The sequence below is a fragment of the Corvus kubaryi genome, unplaced genomic scaffold (assembly GCF_017639235.1).
Source record: "Corvus kubaryi isolate FWS band 111438036 unplaced genomic scaffold, C.kubaryi_AGA036_p1.0 split3-37355, whole genome shotgun sequence".
NCBI lineage: Eukaryota > Metazoa > Chordata > Aves > Passeriformes > Corvidae > Corvus > Corvus kubaryi.
In genome coordinates this window covers 790,353-813,232 of record NW_024582089.1, presented here as the reverse complement: position 1 = coordinate 813,232, position 22,880 = coordinate 790,353, and the positions used below count along the sequence as shown (strand labels likewise).

At 50.0% G+C, this 22,880-nt stretch overlaps 1 protein-coding gene across 2 annotated transcripts in view; it reads right to left on the bottom strand.

Moving 5' to 3' along the window:
- The window catches only part of PPP1R12B (protein phosphatase 1 regulatory subunit 12B), a 32,038-nt gene extending 9,403 nt beyond the window's left edge, over positions 1 to 22,635 (bottom strand). Inside the window, exons 1-6 of one of the 2 annotated variants that reach the window (XM_042016056.1) lie at positions 21,954 to 22,635; positions 7,198 to 7,214; positions 6,574 to 6,721; positions 5,418 to 5,522; positions 5,097 to 5,150; positions 3,695 to 3,745 (exon numbers count right to left, since the gene is read on the bottom strand). In XM_042016056.1, coding sequence (XP_041871990.1) covers positions 3,695 to 3,745; positions 5,097 to 5,150; positions 5,418 to 5,522; positions 6,574 to 6,721; positions 7,198 to 7,214; positions 21,954 to 22,055 — 477 coding nt within the window. In that variant the 5' untranslated portion in view covers positions 22,056 to 22,635. The remainder of the gene's footprint in view (positions 1 to 3,694; positions 3,746 to 5,096; positions 5,151 to 5,417; positions 5,523 to 6,573; positions 6,722 to 7,197; positions 7,215 to 21,953) is intronic. The other variant, XM_042016057.1, reaches the window with a different exon arrangement.
- Between the last annotated feature and the right edge of the window lie 245 nt (positions 22,636 to 22,880).

The window sequence follows — 22,880 nt, the reverse complement described above, 5'->3', positions numbered from 1 at the left end:
TCCATCCATCCATCCATCCATCCATCCATCCATCCATCCATCCATCCCTCCATCCATCCATCCCTCCCTCCATCCATCCATCCCTTCACCCGACTAAGCTTTGCTGGCTGCCACTGTGCTCAGTGAGGACAGATGGACATGGCATGGCTGTCCTGTGATACATCACACCAGGAGCTGCTGGAAGATGGCTGTACTGGAATAGTCACTTCTTCTGATGGTGCCAAAACCAGTTGAGGACACTTGGTCTGTTCACCCTGGAGAAGAGGAGCCTGAGGTCAGACCTCACTGGGGGCTGCAGCTCCTCCCAAGGGGCAGCTTCAATCTCTGCTCTCTGTGAGCAGAGACAGGACCCCAGGGAAGGGCTGGAGCTGAGCCAGGGGAGGTTTAGGCTGGAGATCAGGGAAAGGTTCTTCCCCAGAGGGTGGTGGGACTCTGAACAGGCTCCCCAGGGAATGGGCATGTGCCCGAGGCTGCCAGAGCTCCAGGAGCATTTGGCCAAGGCTCTCAGGGATGCCCAGGGTGGGATTGTTGGGGTGTCTGTGTGGGGCCAGGGGTTGGACTGTGCGTCCCTTTCAATTCAGGATATTCCATGATTTTATGATACACAGATAATAAAGATCCTCTGTTTTATCACAGGGCTCACTGTTGGCAGAAAGCATCTAACATATATAGGAGGGGCATCGTGCCACATGAGGTGGAAAGGACTGTGATTATTTCAGAGACCACCTTTGTTTTTCCACACCAGCACAGCATGGAACCTCAGCATGGTCCCACCAGCCATCGCTCAGCCTCCACACGCTGCACAGCCCACAGAAAGGATCATTTATATAAAAACGTGTGTGTGCTGCAGGTAGGCCAGGCTCCTGTTTATGCACCAAATCCAGCAAAGGCTGGGAAGCTGGGACTGAAGCCAAGGGCAAAGAGCAGGATCTGGATGATACCGCTGTGATTGCTTATCACTCTGCTTGATACTTGGCTTAGCAAAAGCAGGTTACTCAGTTCTCTCTACCTGTCTTCAATTAACGGATTTTGTGCCTGCAACACTAAATAAAAATGCCCAGAGCCTGCATGATGGCTGAGGCCAGGAGCTGCAGCACTGCTATGGAATAAAGGAGCTCCTGTGACCTTCAAGAACAGTTGCTGTGTGAAGTTGGGACCTCGGGCACTTGGCATTGAATTCAGCTCAGTGCAAATGCTAATTTTCTTTCTCCCGCCTCAGCCAAGGTTCTGGATCTCCAGTCGAATTGTGCAGTCACTCAGGGAAATGCTGCACTTCTCTGTCACCTTTGCAAGAGCAGGTCTGAGGAGCAGCTCTGGGGAGCAGCTCTGCCACCAAAGTTCCTGAGGTTACCAAGCCTGTCTTGCTCCTCTTCACTTCTCTATGGCTTTGGTAGCAGGGGTCACACTCCAGACAGGAGCAAAGCTCATTCCCTCAAACACAGCCTGAAGTACAAAGATTTCTGTCATCTCTGCCTCCTCTTCCTCAGAAGTCAGCTGCAAGGAGAGGACAGCCCTGGCCAGGATCTGATGTGCACAGCTGGACACAGACACCCCTGGATCCAACAGCTGGACGTGAGTCTTGCTGGATTCAAAGACCAGTGGGAAGAATTCCCAAAAACTACCTGAGACCTAATCACCTGACAGGTCTGGTTGTTTCTACTTGCCACTCTCCAGATTAAAGGAAATTGGTGTATTTGCATTTTCCTTCACAATTCCTTACTTATTCCTCCTGACTCTGCACAACAGCTACTCATGTAGCGCAAGGAGCAGGACCAGAATTATTAGATTCTTTCCTGGCTCCACTCCCACACTAGGGACTAACAGGGATGCTCTGCAGAGGTTATCTCACTCCAGGCAAACACAGCAGGGCTGATACTCCCACTTCAAGGCACGATGAAAGTGGACACAAGTTTCCTTTTGGAAAGGTCCAATTCAATGCTTCTTTCTTCAGAGATTTTATACTCCTTTTTTTTGAGTGACTGTCAAACAAGACATGTCACAGTGCCCTCAGGTACTCACCACATGCTTGAGGTTTTGCAAAAAACAGTGAAAATGTAGTAGCATCTCGGAAGAGAGATTTTCCAATTTCTTGTCTATTTGTTCTACTAACAAATTTGACCACTTTGGTTGTTCGATGCAGCAAGAACAGGGCAGAGAGCAGAGTCAGCACCACTCTTGAGGACCTGAAGCTCATTTTCAGCTGGACCAGAGGTTCTTTCAGCTCATGTCTCTCGAGGCAGTGTGAGAATGTGTCCAATCTCCAGCAGTGCTTCTCCTTCTGCACCACCTTGGCTTCCATGGCTCTGTAGCTCCAGAATACCTGAACCAGAGGCTGTGTCCAGCAGTCCCTTGGGCACCTTCCCTCTTTAACTGCTTCCCAGAGCAGTATGTTTCCAAACTCAGGCCACTAGAGGCCACCACCTTGTCTTCTTACTCCACGGGCTGAAGTTGCAGGTTTGCAGTGATCTGCAGAGCTGACGGACCAACACAAACTGCTCATGCCTGTATTCCTCTTGAAGACCCCAATTCTGTAATTACAGAAAAGTCTCTGTGCAGTTAAAGGTTCCTACCTGCTCACTGAACAAAGGGTTTGGAATTTAGACATATTCAGTCCTTTCTCCTTCGCCTCTTGGCTCACACATCCACACTTATTTTCTCCTCTCTGAGACAACAAGAGCCTTTACAGCAAGAATCCACCACATCATTGTGCTACTTATTGCAGCAGAAGATGCAGCACAAGCCAATGGTCCTTTCAAAGCTATGTGCTTGGTAGAAACATGGACCTTCAAATAGAAACAGAGTTGGAACCTCCTCCAGGGTGGCAGGAACTCACTTCTGTCAGTGCACGGTGCCAGGAGAGCTCTCAGGTGGGCCCTTCCTCCTGAGAGCAGCTTGAACCTGCTCATGTTCAAAGGGAAGGAAAGCAGGGGCAGAGCCAAGGGGACACTCATTCTGTGACCACGAGCACTGAAATACAGCGTAAGGTGACGCAGTGCTGCCGAACCAGGGTGAGGCTTCAGGGCTGTGTGGGCAGCCCGATGCTGCCTCGGCTCTGCAGGGTTCCCCTCACGCGCAGAACCGTCCTTGAAGCCACGCCATGGGAGTGAGAACGCGCTGGAGCAGCAGTGGCCATGGCTTGTGACAGCAAGCCATGCTGCACATCCCACCAGGAAGCAAATTCCTCTTTGCTGGAATTATCCCAGGCTGCCGTGGCCTCCCAGTGACAGACATGCTTTGGGAAGGGAGTATAGGAACACAACCACTCTGTGTTTTATCTGTGGCCAGTGTGCGTGAGCTCAAAAGCCAGCTTTGTCTTCTTACCCATCCGGAGAGAACCTCAGTGGCTTAACTTGGGCTGCAGACTAGTCAGAGCACAGGGGGTCAACACACTGGAACTCAGCGATGCCACAAAAGGTTAGTTTGGGAAGGCATTTAAGGAGAACAGTTTTCACCGTTCTCGGATCAAACAGCAGAACAAATCAAACATAGGAGCAATCAGATGAATGAGAACAGGACAGTTTATTAGCATTTCATGTTTGGAGAACAGGGCCATTAAAGCAAGTTCTGACTGCAGAAAGGAAAATGAGATCCTTCCCCTGGACACCTTTAACATCCTCCTCCTGGGTGACAATCCCCAAATATATGAATACAAAGCATAAAAAATGGAATAGACACAGTGAAGATTATTTCTTACCTTCATTTCCTCCTCCATTTCAGAGAGTTTCCGCTCCAGGGCTCGCTTCTCCTGTTTACAAGGATTCATAACAAAGAGGGTCACATGGATTTAGAAGAAAAATTTACAGTGTTTTCTTTTAAAGAAAAACAAGAGTCTTGTGTTTCTGTAGCAGCATTCCCTGAAGAGCACCCCAAAGCAAGGCAGAGGTTACAACCAGGAGCTGATCAGATGGGACAGGGCAGCTGGCAAACCAGCAGGGATACGTGCTGGGCCTGTTTGGGCAGATCCCAAGCTCTATTCATACCCCTAATGAAATTCTCCCCCATTTTCAGTGATCCCAGTTCTCAGGAGTTGCTGATGTAATGTGATTTTGAGCTCTGTAGGTGAAACCATGGATTTATACTCCACTAAAAGGGGCAATGAGAAAAGTCACTGAGCCACTCAAATAGGAAACAGAACAAGGAAATTCCCTGCCTGGAAATCCTGTTTCTCCCAGATAATCCAGGGCTGCAAAGCTGACTGCTTTCGGTGCATTTTGAGAAGGGAGGATTAGACTCTGCCATGTGAGCGGCCTCAGCTAAGCCTGTGCCAAGGAGGGCAGATCTGAACTCCTTCAGTGACTTTCCCAACACGAAGGGGCTCAAACTGCTCCAGGGACATGCCCTGAGAAGCGGGAAGGGGGAAACATGAATGAAGAACAGGATTTACACTCTCTGCCCTGCTCCTTTGCCCTATGCAAGGAGCTATGAGGCCAGGAGAGTGAGGAAAAGGCAGCTTCTGAGTGTGCTGTGGATGATGAGATCACTTTTTGCCCACAGCACGGTTCATCCAGGGATTCATCAGTGCAAAATGCATGAGCCATCCTGGAAACAGTTAATGCATCTTCACTGAGAACAGCTGAACACATTTTTACTTTCTCAGGATCCTGTATTTGTGGCTGTTGTGATCCTAATTCAACAGAAGTTATGCAGGATGTTGCCCTGACTTCAACAAGGCCAAGTTCAAGGTCCTGTCCCTGGGTTGGGGCAGTCCTTGGTATCAACCCAGGCTGGGGGATGAAGGAACTGGGAGCAGCCCTTCCAGGATTTTTCCTTGTTCCTCCACCACCTCAAACCAGTCTTTATTTGTAAGGATTGAGAATGTTTTAAAGCAAAATGGACCAACAATCCCTCAGTGTGATACAATCCATTGGTCTGCAGCTGCTTAAAACGAAAGAGAGGAATCAGAAGGAAGCTGATGTGCAAAGAGAGCAGCAGAGTCTCAGGCCCTGGAAAGGTCAGAACACAATTATCACTGTGCACTGCCCCTCAAGGCAAAAATACAACTTATCTCTTAATTAACGCTTTCCTTCTAGAAATGAGCGCCCTGCACAGCAACACAAGGAACAGGCTGTGACTCAGAAGAAAGCAGAGACACGTACCCTCTTCTCCATCTCCAGCATGCTGGACCGGTCAGAAGTTTTCTCCTGTTTCTGCTATGGAAATTAAAAATAGAAAGTGATTAAACCCGAGAGCACTGACAGAGTGCTGCACAAAGGCCAAGACAGCCCACAGATGTTCTTGCTTGGGATGCCACAAGTTGATTTACAAAATTACTTGCTTATTTCTGTCTCCTCCATGGCACCTTCCCTCCCAAGAACACCCTCCCAGGAGCTCCCCTCCCTTTCCCATCCTGGAACAAGTGTTGATTTGCCACAGCCAGTGCTCAGTTTTTTCCAGTCAGGACCTGGATTTTCCCTTACCTGGGCTGCTTTTTCCAACTTTGCTTTGATATCAGCCAGCTCAAGCTGGGCTTCTTGCAGCTTTGACTTCAGCTTTTGATTTTCAGACAGGGCGCTCTCGTATAACTGAAACGCAAAACAAGAGCTCAATTAACCAGGCTGCTCCTGGTTAATTAACCCCATTCCCCCTTGCTGCTCTGAGCAGACGTGTGCCCTCAGCACTGAGCTGAGGGGTTCACTTTGCTCCCACACATCAGGAGATGAGAAGGGAAAACAAAACCAACTTGGATGCTTTACTTATGTTTTCATAATTCATGAATAAGAAATAAGAAAACTGCTGTTGAATTTTGTAGGGAGTTTAAAAACAGCCAAGAGGCGAAAAAAGGGATGGTTTTAATTTAGGTAATTCTTTACTCACAGGATGGTGAGGCTCTGGCACAGGGCCAGAGAAGCTGTGGCTGCCCTATCCCTGGCAGTGTCCAAGGCCAGGCTGGACGGGGCTTGGAGCAGCCTGGGACAGTGGAAGGTGTCCCTGCCATGGCAGGAGGTGGAATGGGATGAGCTTTAAGGTCCCTTCCAATCCAAATCACTGGATTCTTTGAAACAGAGAAAATGAAAATAAACATCTTCTCTTTCTTCCCACTGTTTCTTGGGGCCGGTTTCTGCAGCAACAGGCAGGTTCTGTGGTGTGTGCAGATGATGTGTTTGGATTTTAGCTTTTATACTTTTCATATATTTGTAATCCTGCAATTCTTTAGTGTATAACTCTAAACTCCATATACAGTGCTAGCTGCTGTTCTCCCATTGTGGTCAGACAAAACAACTCCTCTCTAGGCCTGAAACACAAGGACACCTCACTGCCTCAAGCCCTGAGAAATGTAAACAAAAGTGAGTTGAGGGGGAGCAAACTTGGGGTAAGTGGCTTCATTACCTGAGAGGTAATTGGAGGATTAACCCCCGATATGCAAATGGACCAAACTCATAAAAGTATGAAAAACCTGTGACCCCATCGTCCATTTTTGGGTGTAGTCCCTGGGGGCTTTGACTGCCCTAAATGTACCTGAAGGCCCTTCAATAAATACAACTGCTTTTTATACTCTTAATTTTGTCTAGCCTCTGTTTTCAGGTAGTCCCAAAAAGGCATCACAGTGACAATAATACATTTAAAAACCCCTACTTTCTTATAGTCCTTGTTGCTCTCCTCCTCTGCGCGGCTGCTGAGGGTGGCGAGCCGGTTCTCCCTGCGGCTGTAGGCACTGGAGCGGCTGGAGGCACGGTCGCTGTAGGACGAGTCACTCGTGGTGGGGTTCGTAGCTGCTTCCAACCTGAAACAGGAGGAAGACCCAGCACTGTGGAGCTGTGGTAACTTGGAACAGCCAGCACAGGGCCCAGCTGGTTGGGACTGAAGGCTGTGGCAGACCCAGCTGAGCAGGGGCTCTGGGGTGTGTGGGAGTACCCTCCACTCAGCCTTGGGGACTGCTGCCCAAAACCCAGCAGTCACCACCACTACAACAACTGGAAAAAATCCCCAGGGTACCAGCCCAGCCCCCCATGGGCAGTGACTTCCCACGAACCTCTCATCTCCAGGGTGGGAACGAGCTCCGTTTCTAAGAGGGCAATGAGGTAAATAATTTGGGGAGTAAAGAACAGAAGCAAACTGGAGCCACAGCTGAGCTCAGGAAAGGACCACACAGCCAGTAGCAGGCTGGATTTGAAGCACAAGGAATCCTCAAAGCCATACAAAAACATGCTGCCAATAAATATTAAACAGAAAAAAAAACTAAAAAAAGAAAATTCTTACCTGGAAAGTCTTTCATGCTGAAGGGGAAAAAAAAAAAAAAAAGAAAAAGGTAATTAATAATGGGGAGAATTAAAGGTTCAATTCAAAAACTGCAGAGCTTCCAGGCAGCAGCGATTTCCTGCCTCAGATACCAGCACCCAGCTCATGCCAGGCTACACAGAGATTTCCCAGCCCAAACTGAGAATTGCCAATCTCTGCCTGAATCTTCAACTGCTTCAGCTCCTCCAAAGCATTTATTTTGCCCACCTAAGAAATCCTGAACCTTGCTGTTCAAATCCTCATTTCCAGAATTGAAATTCCTTCCCTGGAATCCAAACTAATCTATTGTTCCCCTTTTCCAGTGAAGTTATTCTTCCTGACTTCGATCACTGTGCTGTGTGTGATGTGGGTGAGGCAGAATAACAGACACAGGGATCTCCCAGTGGTTGTGCTAAACTTGAGAAAATCACACTCTTCTCTCCATGAGCAAGTACCTCCCCAAGGAGAAAAGCTTCACCATGGCACACAGAGACACAACAGCAGCTGCAGGAGGGAGGGAGAAGACCCTTACACCAGGGTGGATGAAGCCTGTGTTGGGTTCTTCTTTCCCCATCAACATCCAAACCTCTACTGTGCTGTCCTCATGCTGCCTTTGGACATTGAGAGGCTGGAGCATGTCCAGAGAAGGACAATGAAGCTGGGGAAGAGTCTGGAGCACAAGGAGCAGCTGAGGGAGCTGGGGGGATCCAGCCTGGAGAAAAGGAGGCTCAGGGGGGACCTTGTGGCTCTGCTGCCAGGGAACAGGGACAGGAGGAGAGGGAACGGCCTCAGGCTGGGCCAGGGGAGGCTCAGGTTGGATACTGGGGAAAATTTCTTCTTTAAAGGGTGGTCAGGCCCTGGCAGAGCTGCCCAGAGCAGTGGTGTAGTCACCATCCAAGAAATGTTCAAAAATGTGTAGATGTAATAACCAGGGGACATGGGTTAGTGGTGAACATGGCAATGCTGGGGGAATGTTTGGGCTCAATGATCTTAGAGGGCTTTTCCAACTTAATAATTCCATGATTCTATGAATATCCTACAGAGGCTGGATGTGGTAAACCACCATTTCAATAAAGTTTTCTGGATCGAACAGTTCCTTCCTACAATTGCATAAATCCAGTGGTGACAGCAGCACTGTCCCCCAGGACATGCCACACTGACAGTCACCTCCTCCACACGGTTTCTGTCTGACAGACATTTACTCAAATTCCAGGTACTTTCCAACTCTTTACGGTCCCTTGAACTGGAAGTTGAGCCCAATATTCCTCTGCTGGTTTATCAATAGCATCATTGTTCTGAGTGAGCACAAACCTCCCACAGGCACTTCCAGCCAATTCCCCATGCTCTTTTTAATAGAGTCAACACAAAGGACATCACAGAGCAGATGAGGGGTCAGGCTTTTAGTGCCCAGACATGATCGAGCTGCTTGTGCTGTCAGCTACACCAGTAAATCCAGTGCTAACGCCTTGCTGGGAGGCAGATCTGCTGCCTGTCTGGCACTTCAGACCTCCCGCTCCAGCCTGGCACGCAGACAATGCCCCTGCTCCTGGGCAGGGATCTGGGGGTACCCCATGGAGAGAGGAGTTATGTCACCCATTACACGGAGGAGGAGGGTGGACAAGTGACCCAGCCACCTCTCCACTCAAAGCCTGAGGAGCACAGGGGCAGGTCCCAGAGCATCCCGCCCTGTGCCCAGCCCTGCCTGCTGCTTGCCAGGACACGGCCACCTATTACCTGCACCTGGCTACTGAGATTTTAATTCATCCTGCCCTAATGTGACCCTCATCTTGCATCCTGATTCAGGATGGGAGGGTCCCCAGGGAGTCTGCAGTGCGTGGGCTCTGCAGCACAGCCTCTGACATGCTGTGCTGTGAGCTGACCAGCACCAGATAAATGAACCGACGGGACCCGGCACGTGGAGCCCCGCGGATGGACCACACGCTCAGACAAAGCTGCTGCGTGCAGGGATCAAAAGGACAAACAAACCCTGCTGTGAATTAGCACATTCTCCCTCCAGCTGTGCCCACAGGGCCACCCTCAGCCAGGCTCTTGGGCAGGTCTAGTGCCAACCAAAGCTCCAGGAGGCCATCCTGGTGCAGGCATGGGCGCCGAGCCATGGCAGTGGGTCCACCCTGGTATTATTTTACTTGCTCTAATAAAATCTCTCTTCTCTTTTCATCTTACAAGAGAGAAACCTCCCAAGGAAGACAGCAGATGCATTTCCACCACGGCTAAGCCCTGCTGCACCTCCACAAGCCATGTTGCACACTGTCTGGGAAGCATTTCATGCGACTCAATGCCCAGAAACTGCCTGATGTCATGACAGGGACACAGCCCTCTTGTCCAAACAGCTGTGGCTTGGGCCATGCTCTGTATGAAACCTGAAGGCAGCAGGTTGGGACACTTTCTGTACAGCTGGTCTCTGGCACAGGGCTGTTGTTAGAAAGACAGACCACAAATCCAAGCACATCCTGGGCTCATGCAGGGCAGGGCAGATCCTGCCCCTGTGCCCCGCTCAGCTGAGCCCCCACCTACAGAGCTGCCTCCAGCCCTGGGTTCCAGCACGGGAAGGACCTGGAGCTGCTGCAGCGAGTCCAGGGGAGGCCACGGAGCTGCTCTGAGGGCTCTGGAGCCCCTCTGCCCTGGAGCCAGGCTGGGAGAGCTGGGGGTGTTCACCTGGAGAAGAGAAGATTCTGGAGAAACCTTGGAGCCTTCCAGGGCCTAAAAGGGTTCCAGGAGAGCTGGAGAGGGACTTTAGACAAGGGATGGAGTGACGGGACAAGGGGGAATGGCTTCCCACTGCCAGAGAGCAGGGATAGATGGGATATTGGGGAGAAATTCTTCCCTGTGAGGGTGGGGAGGCCCTGGCACAGGGTGCCCAGAGAAGCTGTGGCTGCCCCATGCCTGGAAATGTTCAAGGCCAGGTTGGATGAGGCTTGGAGCAACCTGGGCTAGTGGAAAGTGTCCCTGTCCGTGGCAGGGGTGGGATTGGATGAGCTTTGATGGTCCCTTCCCACCCAAACCAGTCTGGGATTCTGGGATACTACAAAGGATTTCCCGTTTTCAGCCACACACACGCTGATCTCTCCACAGTGCTTTGTTAGATGAGCTTTCAACATTTGTTTCTTAAACCTCTCCGCAGCCTGACAGCTCCTTTTGAATCCTGGCCCAATGACCCAAGCTCCCCTGAAGAGCCAGAGAAGGGAATTACAGTGATTAACAAGGCTCTTGTTGAAAGTTATTTGTGCACTTTATGCTAATCCCCTTCAGTGACGATTTTTGCTATGATGACAAACATCTGGGCAAGTAATCCACTCCTTAGCAAGCCTGAATTTACTTCAGCAAATGCACTTGCTAATGGATTTGAACAGTGCTGGGAAACACCATGTGGCTGGGCAAGGTGACATGGGAACCAGGCAATGAACCCAGGCAGGTCCCCGAGCCAGCCTGGGCACTTGCAGCAAGAGGAAAAAGCACTACTGTCCTTGTTTTTCCTTCAAAGAAATGAGAATTTCCACATAAAGAGAGACCAGGGGCATGCTTCCACAAAGGAAGGGTGGGGTAAGAAAGGAATCACTTTAAACATACACAGCAAAAAAGGGGGAAATCCCCCAGGCTTATTATATTTACAACTTTCCAACAGATGGATGCTGAGATGGATTGGTTCAGACGGTGACTGTCTCTGTGTGTTTACAGAGAAGCAAAGTGCCAGATGAGAGGGGAGGATCTCCATCATTCCTGCTGCTGCCAGCATTGAGCAGAGCCACCCTGCAGTAACCTGGAATCACAGAATCACAGCACCATTAAGGTTGGAAAAGCCCTCTAAGAGAAGAACAATGAAGCTGGGGAAGAGTCTGGAGCACAAGGAGCAGCTGAGGGAGCTGGGGGGGCTCAGCCTGGAGAAAAGGAGCTCAGGGGGGACCTTGTGGCTCTGTACAACTCCCTGACAGGAGGGGGCAGCCAGGGGGTGTTGGGCTCTGCTCTCAGGGAACAGGAACAGGAGGAGAGGAAATGGCCTCAAGTTGTGCCAGGGGAGGTTCAGGTTGGATATTGGGGAAAATTTCTTCCCTGAAGGGGTGGTCAGGACCTGGCACAGCTGCCCAGGGCAGTGGTGGAGTCACCATCCTTGGAAGTGTTTAAAAAACATGTGGATGTGGCACCAGGGGACATGGGTTAGTGGTGAACATGGCAGTGATGGGGCAGTGGTTGGACTCAACGATCTTAGAGGGCTTTTCCAACCTTAGTGACTCCGTGATTCCACCATTCTATGAAGCACTGGAGTAGGTGCTTAACTGAGACATCCCTGCCATTTGTTCAAAGAGAGACAAACATCTTCAGAGGCCACTGGGACGTCACACTGGAGATGTTGTTTCAGCAGAAAACAGCTTCCTTCCAGCTCAGTTCTGCCCTGTGACCACGGCACATTTGGAACCCTCTCCATGTGCTTCCAGCTGCTCCATCAGCGCAGCCCCCGCTGGTCCTGCCCGCACTGCCCTGTCCTCTCAAACAGCCACGAAACATTCACTGGAATTCCAGCAGCATTGGCTGGCTCCCTGCACTGCCCATGGAAGTGACAAAGGAGGTTGTTTGCTCAGAGATGCCATCCCAGAGCTGGAAATTCCAAGGTCAGAATGAGAAGGTGAAGGACAAAACTCTCCTTCCTTCATTGCCAGGAAGAGAAGTTGGGAATGAACAGAGGGAATGAAGAGCTGAGGCATCACACGTGCACTTGGCTGAGCTGGTGCAAGAAGGGTCTTTTCCTTCCTGACTTTCCTGAAGGAAACTTTTAGGGTTTGAAAGGGGGTGCTGAGAAAACTGCTGTATCCACTCCAGTCATCATCAACAAACCACTCAAGGCTTTTTTATTTCCGTGGCAAATGTGGAGCAGCACTGCAGTTTTGCCCAGATTCCTTTATTTCCCCTGGGATCAAAATTCAACTAGAAACATCAAGAGCCAGGGAAGCATCAAGTTGTGAAATTATCCTTCCATAATCTAAACAGGGTCAGAGCACTGCAGGGGTTGGGCTGGGGGGAAGATGCAGGGCTGGAGGCGGCTGTCCTGATTCGGAATCCAGCACAGCAGCCGAGCTGAGCCCCAGCACTGCTGCCCAGACACCCAAGGGGGTGACTTCTAAAGGAAAACTAAAAAGTACGGAGCACTTGCAGCCTTAGTCACAAGCTTCTGGTAATTCTCCACTCTTGGAGCTCTCACCATCCCTCCTGTCCACCGTCCCTCCTGTCCATCTCACGGTGGGCAGCACGTCCAGGTAGTGCTGGGGTGGTGGAGGACACTGAAGGGGTTCAGCCCATTTTGCCAGCTCAGAGATGATCCAACCCAGGTGAGCTGGAAAAACATCAGGATCTGAGATGGGACCCAAGAAGAAGGGCAAAGAGCACCACAGAACTGTGGCATCACAGGATGGTTTGGGTTGGAAGGGACTTTCAAAGCTCATCCAGTTCCATTCCCTACCATGGGCAGGGACACCTTCCACTAGCCCAGGTTGCTCCAAGCCCTGTCCAACCTGGCCTTGGACACTTCCAGAGATTCTCAGGGTGCTGACATTGGTCAGTCTCAGGGAAAACGCATAGCTGGGTACTGGCTCCACCCACCCAGAGTGCTGGGATGCTGCCTTGTGCCAGGAATACCATCCAGGGCTGATTTTAAAAACATACTCAGACTGTGAAGGGCAGGAGCCTTCCCTTAAAAACTCAGAAAATTTTGCAGCTGTTGGGAGCTCAGTGATGAATAATTAAAACCAAATTCCTCATGGAAGGTTTCAATAAAATGCAGCCCTGAACTGCAGTGCCAAAAGGGGGATTGGCCGCTGCTCGTGCCAAGGCAGAAACTGCCCTAATTGCTTCCACTTGCGTTCTGTGGCTGAGGTTGGAGCCAGTGAAGGCACAATTCCCTACTATTTACATTTTTTTCAAGAAAAAAGAAAAAAAAACAAAGAAAAAAAAAAGATAAAAAATCAGATGCTTTGGGAACATTTTATGCTTCTTTATCTCCAACTGGCCAATCTCAGGACAGTGTAAACTATTTTAAGGGAGTTGTCAAGGAATTTATTTTGGTGTATTTTGTCTCAGAAATCCTGATCAATGCCTATGATTAATTAACCACCATGCAATGAGACCAATGGGCACAGCTCCAGCTCTGCCCTCCTTTAAGGAACAGGGGACATTTTAGAAACCCCTCAATTTTATTCTTGTGCTGGCAAATATCCTCTTGATGAGCCATGTTTATTTTAGAAATTAAATATAAAATAAAGCCATCTGGTTTTGGTGTTCTTTCCCTTTTATAAGCAAAAGCCACTACGTTCCTGCAGTTACGTAGCTCGGCTGCTCCTACATGAGCTCCAGTGTTGGGCCAGGCTGACGTGTGTTCCAAAGGACAACCTCTCCCTCTTAGGAGCATGGAATGTCCTGAGCTGGAAGGGATCCATGAGGATCGAGCCCACCTCGTGGCCCTGCACAGACACCCCAACAATCCCACCCTGTGCATCCTGGAGAGCCTTGGCCAAACGCTCCTGGAGCTCTGGCAGCCTCGGGGCTGTGCCCATTCCCTGGGGAGCCTGGGCAGTGCCCAGCACCCTCTGGGGGAAGAACCTTTCCCTGCTCTCCAGCCTGACCCTGCCCTGGCCCAGCTCCAGCTGTTACACTGGGTCCTGTCCCTGCCACAGAGAGCAGAGATCGGAGCTGCCCCCCATGAGGAGCTGCAGCCCCCAGTGGGGTCTGACCTCAGGCTCCTTCAGGCTGAACAGACCAAGTGCCTCCCCGTGTGGCCCCTCCAGACTCTTCCCTATTTCTGTGTCCCTCCTTTGGACACTCTCCAATAGCTTCAGATCCTTCTTATATTGAGGTGCCCAGATCTGCCCCCCGGACTCGAGGCGAGGCCATGCCAGGGCAGAGCAGGGTGCTGCTGAGGGCAGGGATCCTCCAGGAGCCGGCACAGCCAGAGCTAAGCTGGAAGGAAGAAAAGCCAGGAGGAGGCTGCCTGGGACACCTCAGACCATCCCTAGTGGGTACAATTCAGGTCAGTGTTCCCCTCCAGCCGCATTTATCATTCCAGTCAGGAATGGCTGGGATCAAGTTCAGTTTTTCAGTGGGTGCAGAACTCAAAGGTTTGGCTGAACTCTGCTTTTGGGAGTTATTTTGAGGTCATTGCCTCCCTCAGAACGCTGCTCCTCTGACCTGAGAGCTGTGGTTTGTGTAGCATCCCATTAGCTCCACCGGTGTGATCGATGTGCTGCTTCCAGCTCGAGCCTGCAATTGTGCAAATGCAAGGGTTCCAAAATCCCATGGATATGATTAATAATCCAGTGCAGCCAAACCACCTCCATGTAACCTCTAACTCCCCAAAGCCTGATGCAAAATATGTTTTCTCAAACTATAAATCAATAAATTTTGCTTAAGAAAAACTGCTATTACTGAAGCATAATATTAAAAGCTTCTCCAAGATGGAATAGTGGCTTTGGCAGCTGGCTGCAGCAGATCCCATCGTTTTCAGTACAAACAGCACGTATTTAATCAGAAACAAACATCCAGGGTTGTGAGGGACTGATGGCCACATCTCCTGCCATCCCAAACAAGCTACAGTCAGATGCTGGTCTGTGCCATGTGTGCCATGGCCAGCCTGTGGCTCAGTGCTCAAAACCCTCCCACAGCCCATGGGCTTTCCAGCAGCTGCAGTTTATTCCCATTGTCTCTTGGGGATAAAACTCGCCATGTAAAACATCAGGCTGGAGAGTATTTTAATTTAAGAGAGGCCATAATTCTGAAACCCAGGGTTTGTTGCTCTTTTTTCCTTCTTTTCTAAGGGATCAAATTTTATTGGTGAAAAATTTAATTTTGCAAAGAGACATGATCTTAGACAAAACTCTCCAGACATGAGGAAATAAAAACTGAGCAGCCAAGTGACATGAGAAGAAAAGATTTCTGCTCCTAAATTTCTTCCAGATGAGAATGCCACAGGTCTGCAGGAACCCCTTCCCTGCCCTGCAAAAGCTCTGGCAGGATGTTCTCAGGTGTTTCATCAGGGACTTAAATACCTCTTGAGCCACCAGTGAGGGTGAGAGCTGCCAACAGCCAACCCGGCAACTTTTCAGCATAAAGTTCACTCCAAAATCCAGTGAACACCTACTGAGCCAGCAGCCACATTCCCACAACAGCACTGTGAGCACAGGCAGCACATGGCAGTGAGACTGGAACCACGGAATCACAGAACTGTGAAGACTGGAAAAGCCCTCTAAGACCATCAAGCCCAACCATTCCCCCAGCACTGCCATGTTCACCACTAATTCATGCCCCCAGGTGCCACATCCACATGTGTTTCAAACACTCCCAGGGATGGTGACTCCACCTCTACCCTGGGTGGCTGTGCCAGGGCCTGACCACCTTTTCAGGGAAGAAGTTTTCCCCCGTACCCAACCTGAACCTTCCCTGGGGCAACTTGAGGCCATTTCCTCTTGTCCTGTTGCTTGTTACCTGGGAGAAGAGAATGATCCCCACCCAGCAGTGCTGGGTTAATGTTTGGACTCAGTGATCTTAGAGGGCTTTTCCAACCTTAATGGTTCCATGATCCTATGATTCTATGCACCACCTCCCATGAATAGCCCAAGTAGAGCTGCCAGTACACAGGGAAATGGATGAACCAGGCTCTGTCTCTCTTCCAGCCCTATTTTTGATGGGCTTGTGTTTATTTTATGAAAAACAGAACTCTCATGGGCTCCTGCAGGGAAGCAGACACTGGTTTCCAGCTCAGCAGGCTGAAGTGGTTTGCTGCTCCCAGAGGTTCCTCCCACTCTCCCCATCACTCCTGTGGCTGCTCATTCCCATCCTGCAGCACTTCCCCCCTCTCTGTCCCTGGTTTTGTGGCTGTACCACGAACTGACCCAAATTAAGGGTATCTTCTTTCTCCTCCTCCCTTCACCCCTTTTACAGTCCCAGCTGATTCCCTGCTCTGGTGGAACCTAAAGTTGCCCCTGACCTTGTGACCTCCTGCAATGAGGTTTCAAGGCTGAGCTATCCCAAGGGATTGCTCTCCAAGTGCTTACCCAGCTTCTCCAAAGGCAACACCTCTGACCAGGCAGCTGAGGGTCAAACGGGAGCTTTAAATGAGGCCGCAGTGTTACATCAGATCCTCTCCAAATCATCCATGACCACTCAGAGCCTTTAATAGTTAACAGACTCCCTGCTCCAGCTTTGGCTTGGATCAATTCTGTTGCTCTGGAGGGAGGAGAGCTGAAGGAACTTCAGCCTCAGGAACAGAAGCCATTCACCCCACAGGTCACAGCACATGCCCTGACCCGTGTTGTTTATACATCCAGATGCAGGAGCATCGTCTGGCTACTGAGTCACAGCAGGGAACATCTCATGGGTGGTGCCCTGGGAATGACCAGAAGTTCCCGATATGCTTCCAGATATAGACATGTGCAGAGAAAAACTCAAAAAAAACCCCAAGGACAAACAATGTAGAAGGATTTCATCCCAATACCCATCTGAGAAACATGATGCTTGAGGAATAACCAGGGATAAACAAAGCAGGGTGCTGGAGAACACAGACGAAGGTTAATTGCCTGAAAGTTCAAGTTTCAGTATTCCACATTTCTTGTTGGCTGCTGGGAGAGAAGGGAATCATTTCCACAAACACTGTGTAACTAGTCAGCAATCCAGAAATTAGATGGAAACTGTCATGAGACAACTTATTTGATCCTGTTTCAATTTATGCAGCATCACTTTTATCACAACCAAATGGGTCCAAGCCACTAAATGGAAACACAGGAAGATAAAGGTTCCTGGAGAAATATTTTCATAACGCTTTTTATTCTCTAACACACTGGCAGTGGCAGCACAACAAGTTAAATGATTCATAGAGGAAAACCCCATGTGAGAATAAAGCTGTGACCAAGGAATATCTGGAATGAATGGAACCTGCTGCAAAAACACCACAGAGCAAAAACTGATCATCTGACACATTTATATTCCAAACTCAAGGAAGGCTGTGATCCTATCAGGCATTTCTAATGACCTCCCAGCACTCTGGGACACTGACTTTTTACATCGGCAAGCAACAGGACAAGTGCAGGGACAGTTTTAAAGTAAGAGAGGAAAGATTTAGATCAGATATAAGGAAGAAATTCTTCCTGCCCCATCCCTGGAAGTGTCCAAGGCCAGGTTGGACAGGGCTTGGAACAACCTGGGATAGTGGAAGGTGTCCCTGCCCATGGTGGGGGTGGGATGAGATGAGCTTTAAGGTCCCTTCCAACCAAACCCTTCTGGGATTCTGTGATTCTGTGATCACTTATACATTAACACCAACCCTGTTAGTGTGATTTGCATGCTGAGCACCTGCAGCTCAGCCACTCACATTCCTGTGCATTAGCTTTTCTTTCTGCTGTAAGATTCGTTTTGCTGTCCCCACGTATGTGTGCACACGACCGTAGCCAGCCTGGGTGCATTTGCTGCCATGGTAATCAGTGCTCAGAGCACTGCTCAGAGCACCACGGGCTCCATGTGGGGGCTCGTTAACAGAGATGGTGATTTGGGAACTGCTGCTTTTTATACTCAAGTATTACTATCAAGTGACTTGGTGAAAACATAAGGCCCATAAAAGGTGATGCTCCTGCATCCCATATTTCACCCAGCACGGCTCCTTCAGATGCTCCAATGAACGGCAGAATAAAATAAATCAGTGCAGACTGCTGCGTACACTTAGAGCTTTATTGCTGAGCCCTTCCTGATAAAATTCAGCTGGAAAGCTCAGGTTACGTGCTCTGAAGGCAGCTTAATGAGGGAGCGATCTAACATCAGAGGGAAAGAGCCTTGCAGCAAAACCATGAGCATGGACAGAACAATGAGAATTATACAGAATCTCTTGAGGAGTGAGTAACAACTATCAAGTGGCTACTTCACAACTGGGCTGGGTAGAGAATGGACTGAGAGCAGCCCTGGAGAGAAGGATGTGGGGGTGCGGGTGGATGAGAAGCTCAGCGTGCCCCGGCCACGTGCTCTGGCAGCCCAGAACCCCTGCGTGTGCTGGGCTGAGCCCCCAGCGTGGGCAGCAGGGCAGGGGGGATTCTGCCCCTGTGCCCGCTCAGCTGAGCCCCCACCTGCAGAGCTGCCTCCAGCCCTGGGTTCCAGCACGGGAAGGACCTGGAGCTGCTGCAGCGAGTCCAGGGGAGGCCACGGAGCTGCTCCGAGGGCTCTGGAGCCCCTCTGCTCTGGAGCCAGGCTGGGAGAGCTGAGGGTGTTCACCTGGGGAAGAGGAGGCTCCAGGGAGACCCCAGAGCCCCTTCCAGGGCCTAAAGGGGCTCCAAGAGAGCTGGAGAGGGACTGGGGACAAGGGCCTGGAGTGACAGGACAAAGGGGAATGACTTCCCACTGCTGGAGGGCAGGGATAGATGGGATATTGGGAAGGAATTTTTGGCTGAGGGGTGGGGAAGCCCTGGCACAGGTGGCCCAGAGAAGCTGTGGCTGCCCCTGGATCCCTGGAAGTGTTCAAGGCCAGGTCGGCTGGGACTTGGAGCAACCTGGGCTAGTGGAAGGTGTTCCTGCCCGTGGCAAGGGGTGGAGTGAGATAAGCTTTACGATTTCTTCCAGCCCAAACCACTCTGGGATTCTAAGTGATGGCAGCCACACAGATGCAGCCACTACTGAACCAGCAGCCCACACACATCAACGACAATTTTTTGATGGTCTTTTTTACAGCAAAAAATATCAGCTAACAAATCAAGAAGGAGCAGTTTATAAAAAAGGGGAAGGTTTGACAAAGAGGTGGGAAACAACAGAAAAGCTGCAACTGGAATCTCTGCAGTAAGCTGGGAGCATGCATTCTCCTTAACTTTTGTTTTCCCACCTAACCAATATCCCGTGGAGAAGCACAAGGGTTACAAAGTACCACAACAAACAGATGAATAAGCCTAATCACAAACTACATGGTACATCCTATGAAAAAATGACTGGCCTAGCAGCAGTAGGAATAAAAACAAAATTTAAAAAAAAAAAAAATTTCAGTCCTTGACTTCACTCTCACCCTTCCAATCCTGTCATTTATTTGCTTAAATGCACACAACAGGTTTCATGCCACTGGATGCCTATTACATCCTTGGAAATGAATATTATTTTTTTCAGGAGAAACCTCAAGCTAAATCACTATGGTGCAAAACATGATGAAAAGGTACCCACTGCCAAACACCTGAAGCTTGTGCCAAATAACTGGACGGTCTGAATTGATTTCAAAGGGGTTTGAGTTTCCTCTTTTGAGGAACATCTTCATTAAAGCAACATTTACCCTGGGGGATTTAACAGGATTTGGGTATTTTAGTTTGTGGAGGTCCCAGGGCTATGGGATGGTGCTGACCCAGCACAGGGACCAACCCCACCGTCACCATAAGCTCCAGGGAGGATATTCCCCCTCCTATGGATTGCATGAATTTACTGCAAAGTGCCCCCCCCTCCCGCCTTCCTTAGCTGTGCATTTGGGGAGTTCCCATCAATTAAAGGAAGAAAAACCCCAGGCAATACTATCCTAACTCCTAAGGAGGAGTATTCCAAGCAGCAGTGCAAGTGCAGACAGAATGCCACAGGAAACTGCTTGGCAAATGACATTTAATGCAGCTGTTTGGCACTGATACCTCGACAAGTCAAACCTCCTTTGCTCTGCCTGGTTCTCCAAGAGTTTTCTCCCTGTGTGCACCATGTGTGAGGCTCCTGCCTGCTCGTGTGTGCTCACACCCCTGCTCAGCTGAGAACGTTTAGAGCCCACAGCTCTGCTGGTATCAATGGACTGGATGGAAAGATAAAAGGTTCCAAGGTATCACATTCCTACCCGTTTATGAAGGGTGGCTCCTTGTGGCACAGGCCTGTTACTGTGGGCATGGGGGAGTGGGTGGGGAGGAATAAACACATGGGACAAACCCAGAGTAAACCAAACTCCGTTATTTCTCTTGCTCGTGGCAAAATTATGTTGTCTTGGAGAAAGAGTTAACTCAGATCCTTGTTTTAGCCTGAAGTCAATCCTTCCCTAATTAGCCTTTTAAGGCATGGGCTATTTCCATAACCCAGATAGCACCAGGGCTGTTTCCTACACTGACAGAGTCGATGCTGCTGCATTCCCCCCATGGTTTCTCCCTGCCGATGCTGTGGAGTCACAGCTGGCACTGCCTCACCACTGCAAGGATTTCCATGCTCAGGTGCTGGTTTTCATCAAAACCTCACTGCCATAAGCGGCTCTTCTCCAGGCCCTCTCATTCCCACCTGGCACCTTTCTGTAACCACCTGAGAACTCCCATCACCTTCTCCAATACCCACAGCTCCCCAGGAGCCTGCAAATCTCATTGTGGTGATGGACAGAGAAACCAGCACCACCTCTACCCACCTGAGAGCTCCCACCACCTTCTCCAACACCCATGGACCTCCAGGAGTCTGCAGTTCCCCCCATAGCTTTGGACAGATGAACCAGCCTCTCCTGTCAGTCTGCTCCAGGCACAGCTCAGGGCTCTTGTGAGATGTTTGTCACTCGCTCGTATGCCCAGATGCATAAGAGGGAGGAAAGAGTCAGTCTGAACATGTCTGACCTTAAAAACTTGGGGTTTGAAAGAAATGAAACCATTTCCAGCACACTGGAATGGGTCCCCACCTGTTACCAGGTTGGTGATCAATACTGCAGCCCTTTAGCGAGGAATGGTAAGCGCAGTGGTTAAACCCATGAGGGAAGCCCACCTAAGACCACAGGGGATAGTTATAGATTATTTGAACCATCCCAAAGACACTCCAGCTGCAGAGGGAAGAAAACACCTGCTCCTGATTACAGTTAACAGCCCAGGGCAACCAGCAGCCACAGAAGCCTCAAGGCTGAAGTTTCCGAGGTCAGGAACTGCTTCCATGAATGCCACAGCAGTGGGTTAAAACTCAAATATTGTGGGCAATACTTTTTCCAGACCAAGATCTGTCCCTTCCAACAGAGCAGACAATGCACATCTGATTTGAGCAAATACCAGTGCTGGAATTAATTTAATGCTCCCATCTAAAATTAGCCTGGCTGTTAAAAACTAATTCCTCCAGGCTTTGACTCCAGCATGATAATATTTCTTGATGGTGGAGAGGCTGCCTGTACAATGATACGGACCCAGAGGGTTTGTGACAGCTTCTCCCATGACTCTGGAGCTCTCAGCAATACTGCTGGGAAGCATTCCCAACTTTCCAACACCTTGGGAGAGGAGGATAGCAGCTCTAGTTTGGGGAGTATAGGTAACTACCTTGCCTCCTGCTACAGGTGGTTTTCTTCAATTTTTTTGTGGTGTTGAAATTATTCAACTACAGCACAGGCCAGCTCAGCCCTAGGGGTGAAAGTTGAACACAAACCTTGTTTCAGCAGCAATATCAAAGTGTTTTTGGAAAAAGTGCAGTTTAACAAGCTGGTCAGGTTCTGCCTTGTTTTCACCAGGGAGGTTTTCACCCAGCAACAGCCTACCAGGAGAGCCACGTTCCAGAACAGGGGGAAACTACCATCCCAGCAATTCCCTACACCACTAACACAGCTAATCCCAGTGCAGGGACTCTGGCAGCTGCTTAAAACCTGTTGCTGCAGAGGCACCATCCCAAGTTTTATTTAAACCATCCTCTTTCCACAGGAAACCACAGCCACAGGTCTCCACAGGGTAAGACAACAAACCGCCACCACCGGGCTCTGCTCAGAGCATGTGCTGAGCAGGTAATACAGAAAGGAAAAAGCTGCTTACTCTGAGTGTCTTTGCGATCGGGGAAGGAGAGGACGGGGGAGAGTCTGACTGAGCCTTCCTGCTGCGAGTGTATTCCTTACTCCTGGTGTACAGGGACGACATGGCCTCGCGGGCTGCGTGTCTGTGAGAAGCAACACCAGTCTTGCTCTCCTGTCGCTCTACGGCGCTGGGCAGGTCTTCCTTCCAAGGTCAGAACAAACTAATTAAACTATTCACAGCTCTGGTAATTAAACCCTGCTGTTTAAGGTGTATAATTTTAGGCATTAATCTGCTGCAGAAAAAGCTGAGGCTCCACAATGTTTCTTGTCCAAGCAGAAGCAGAGAAGGTGTCAAGGACTTGCTGTGCTCCAGTGCCGGGCGCTGCTCTGTGCCAGCCTCACCGCCTGGGCCCCGTCCCGACTTCTCCGCAAAAGGGCATTTCCCCTCGTCCAGAGTGTGCCACAGGCCCAGAGGGATCAACCTCTCCCCAGAACTGCAGGAGGGAGAAACTCTCAGCTCAAGGAGAGAGCTGGAAACTGGCTGGGTTTATCTAGACACGAAGCTTTTGCCAAAAAAAGCTAAAAAAAAGGAAAGCAAAAGCAAACCCTGATTTACTCCGGAGCGCGGCCGCGAGCTCTGCCCTTGCTGCACAGAGCCGCACGTTTCAAGTGAAACACAAAAGCATAAATCAGGAACAAATGCTGGTTTGGAAAGGGGCAGTCCAGCTGAAGTTGGGTTTTGTTCCATCCTCCTCCTCCACCTCCTCCTCCCTCCTCCCCCCGCCCCGGCGCCCTTACCCACGCACAGGCTTCTCCCGTCCCTCCCGCCGCTGCCTTCTGACATTCTGACATTCCAGATCCTGACTCGCTCCAAGAGGAATGCTGGAGGGCAGCCAGCAGCAGCGATTCACTTTCAGCTTGGGATTTGGGCTGCCAAATTGGGTTTGGG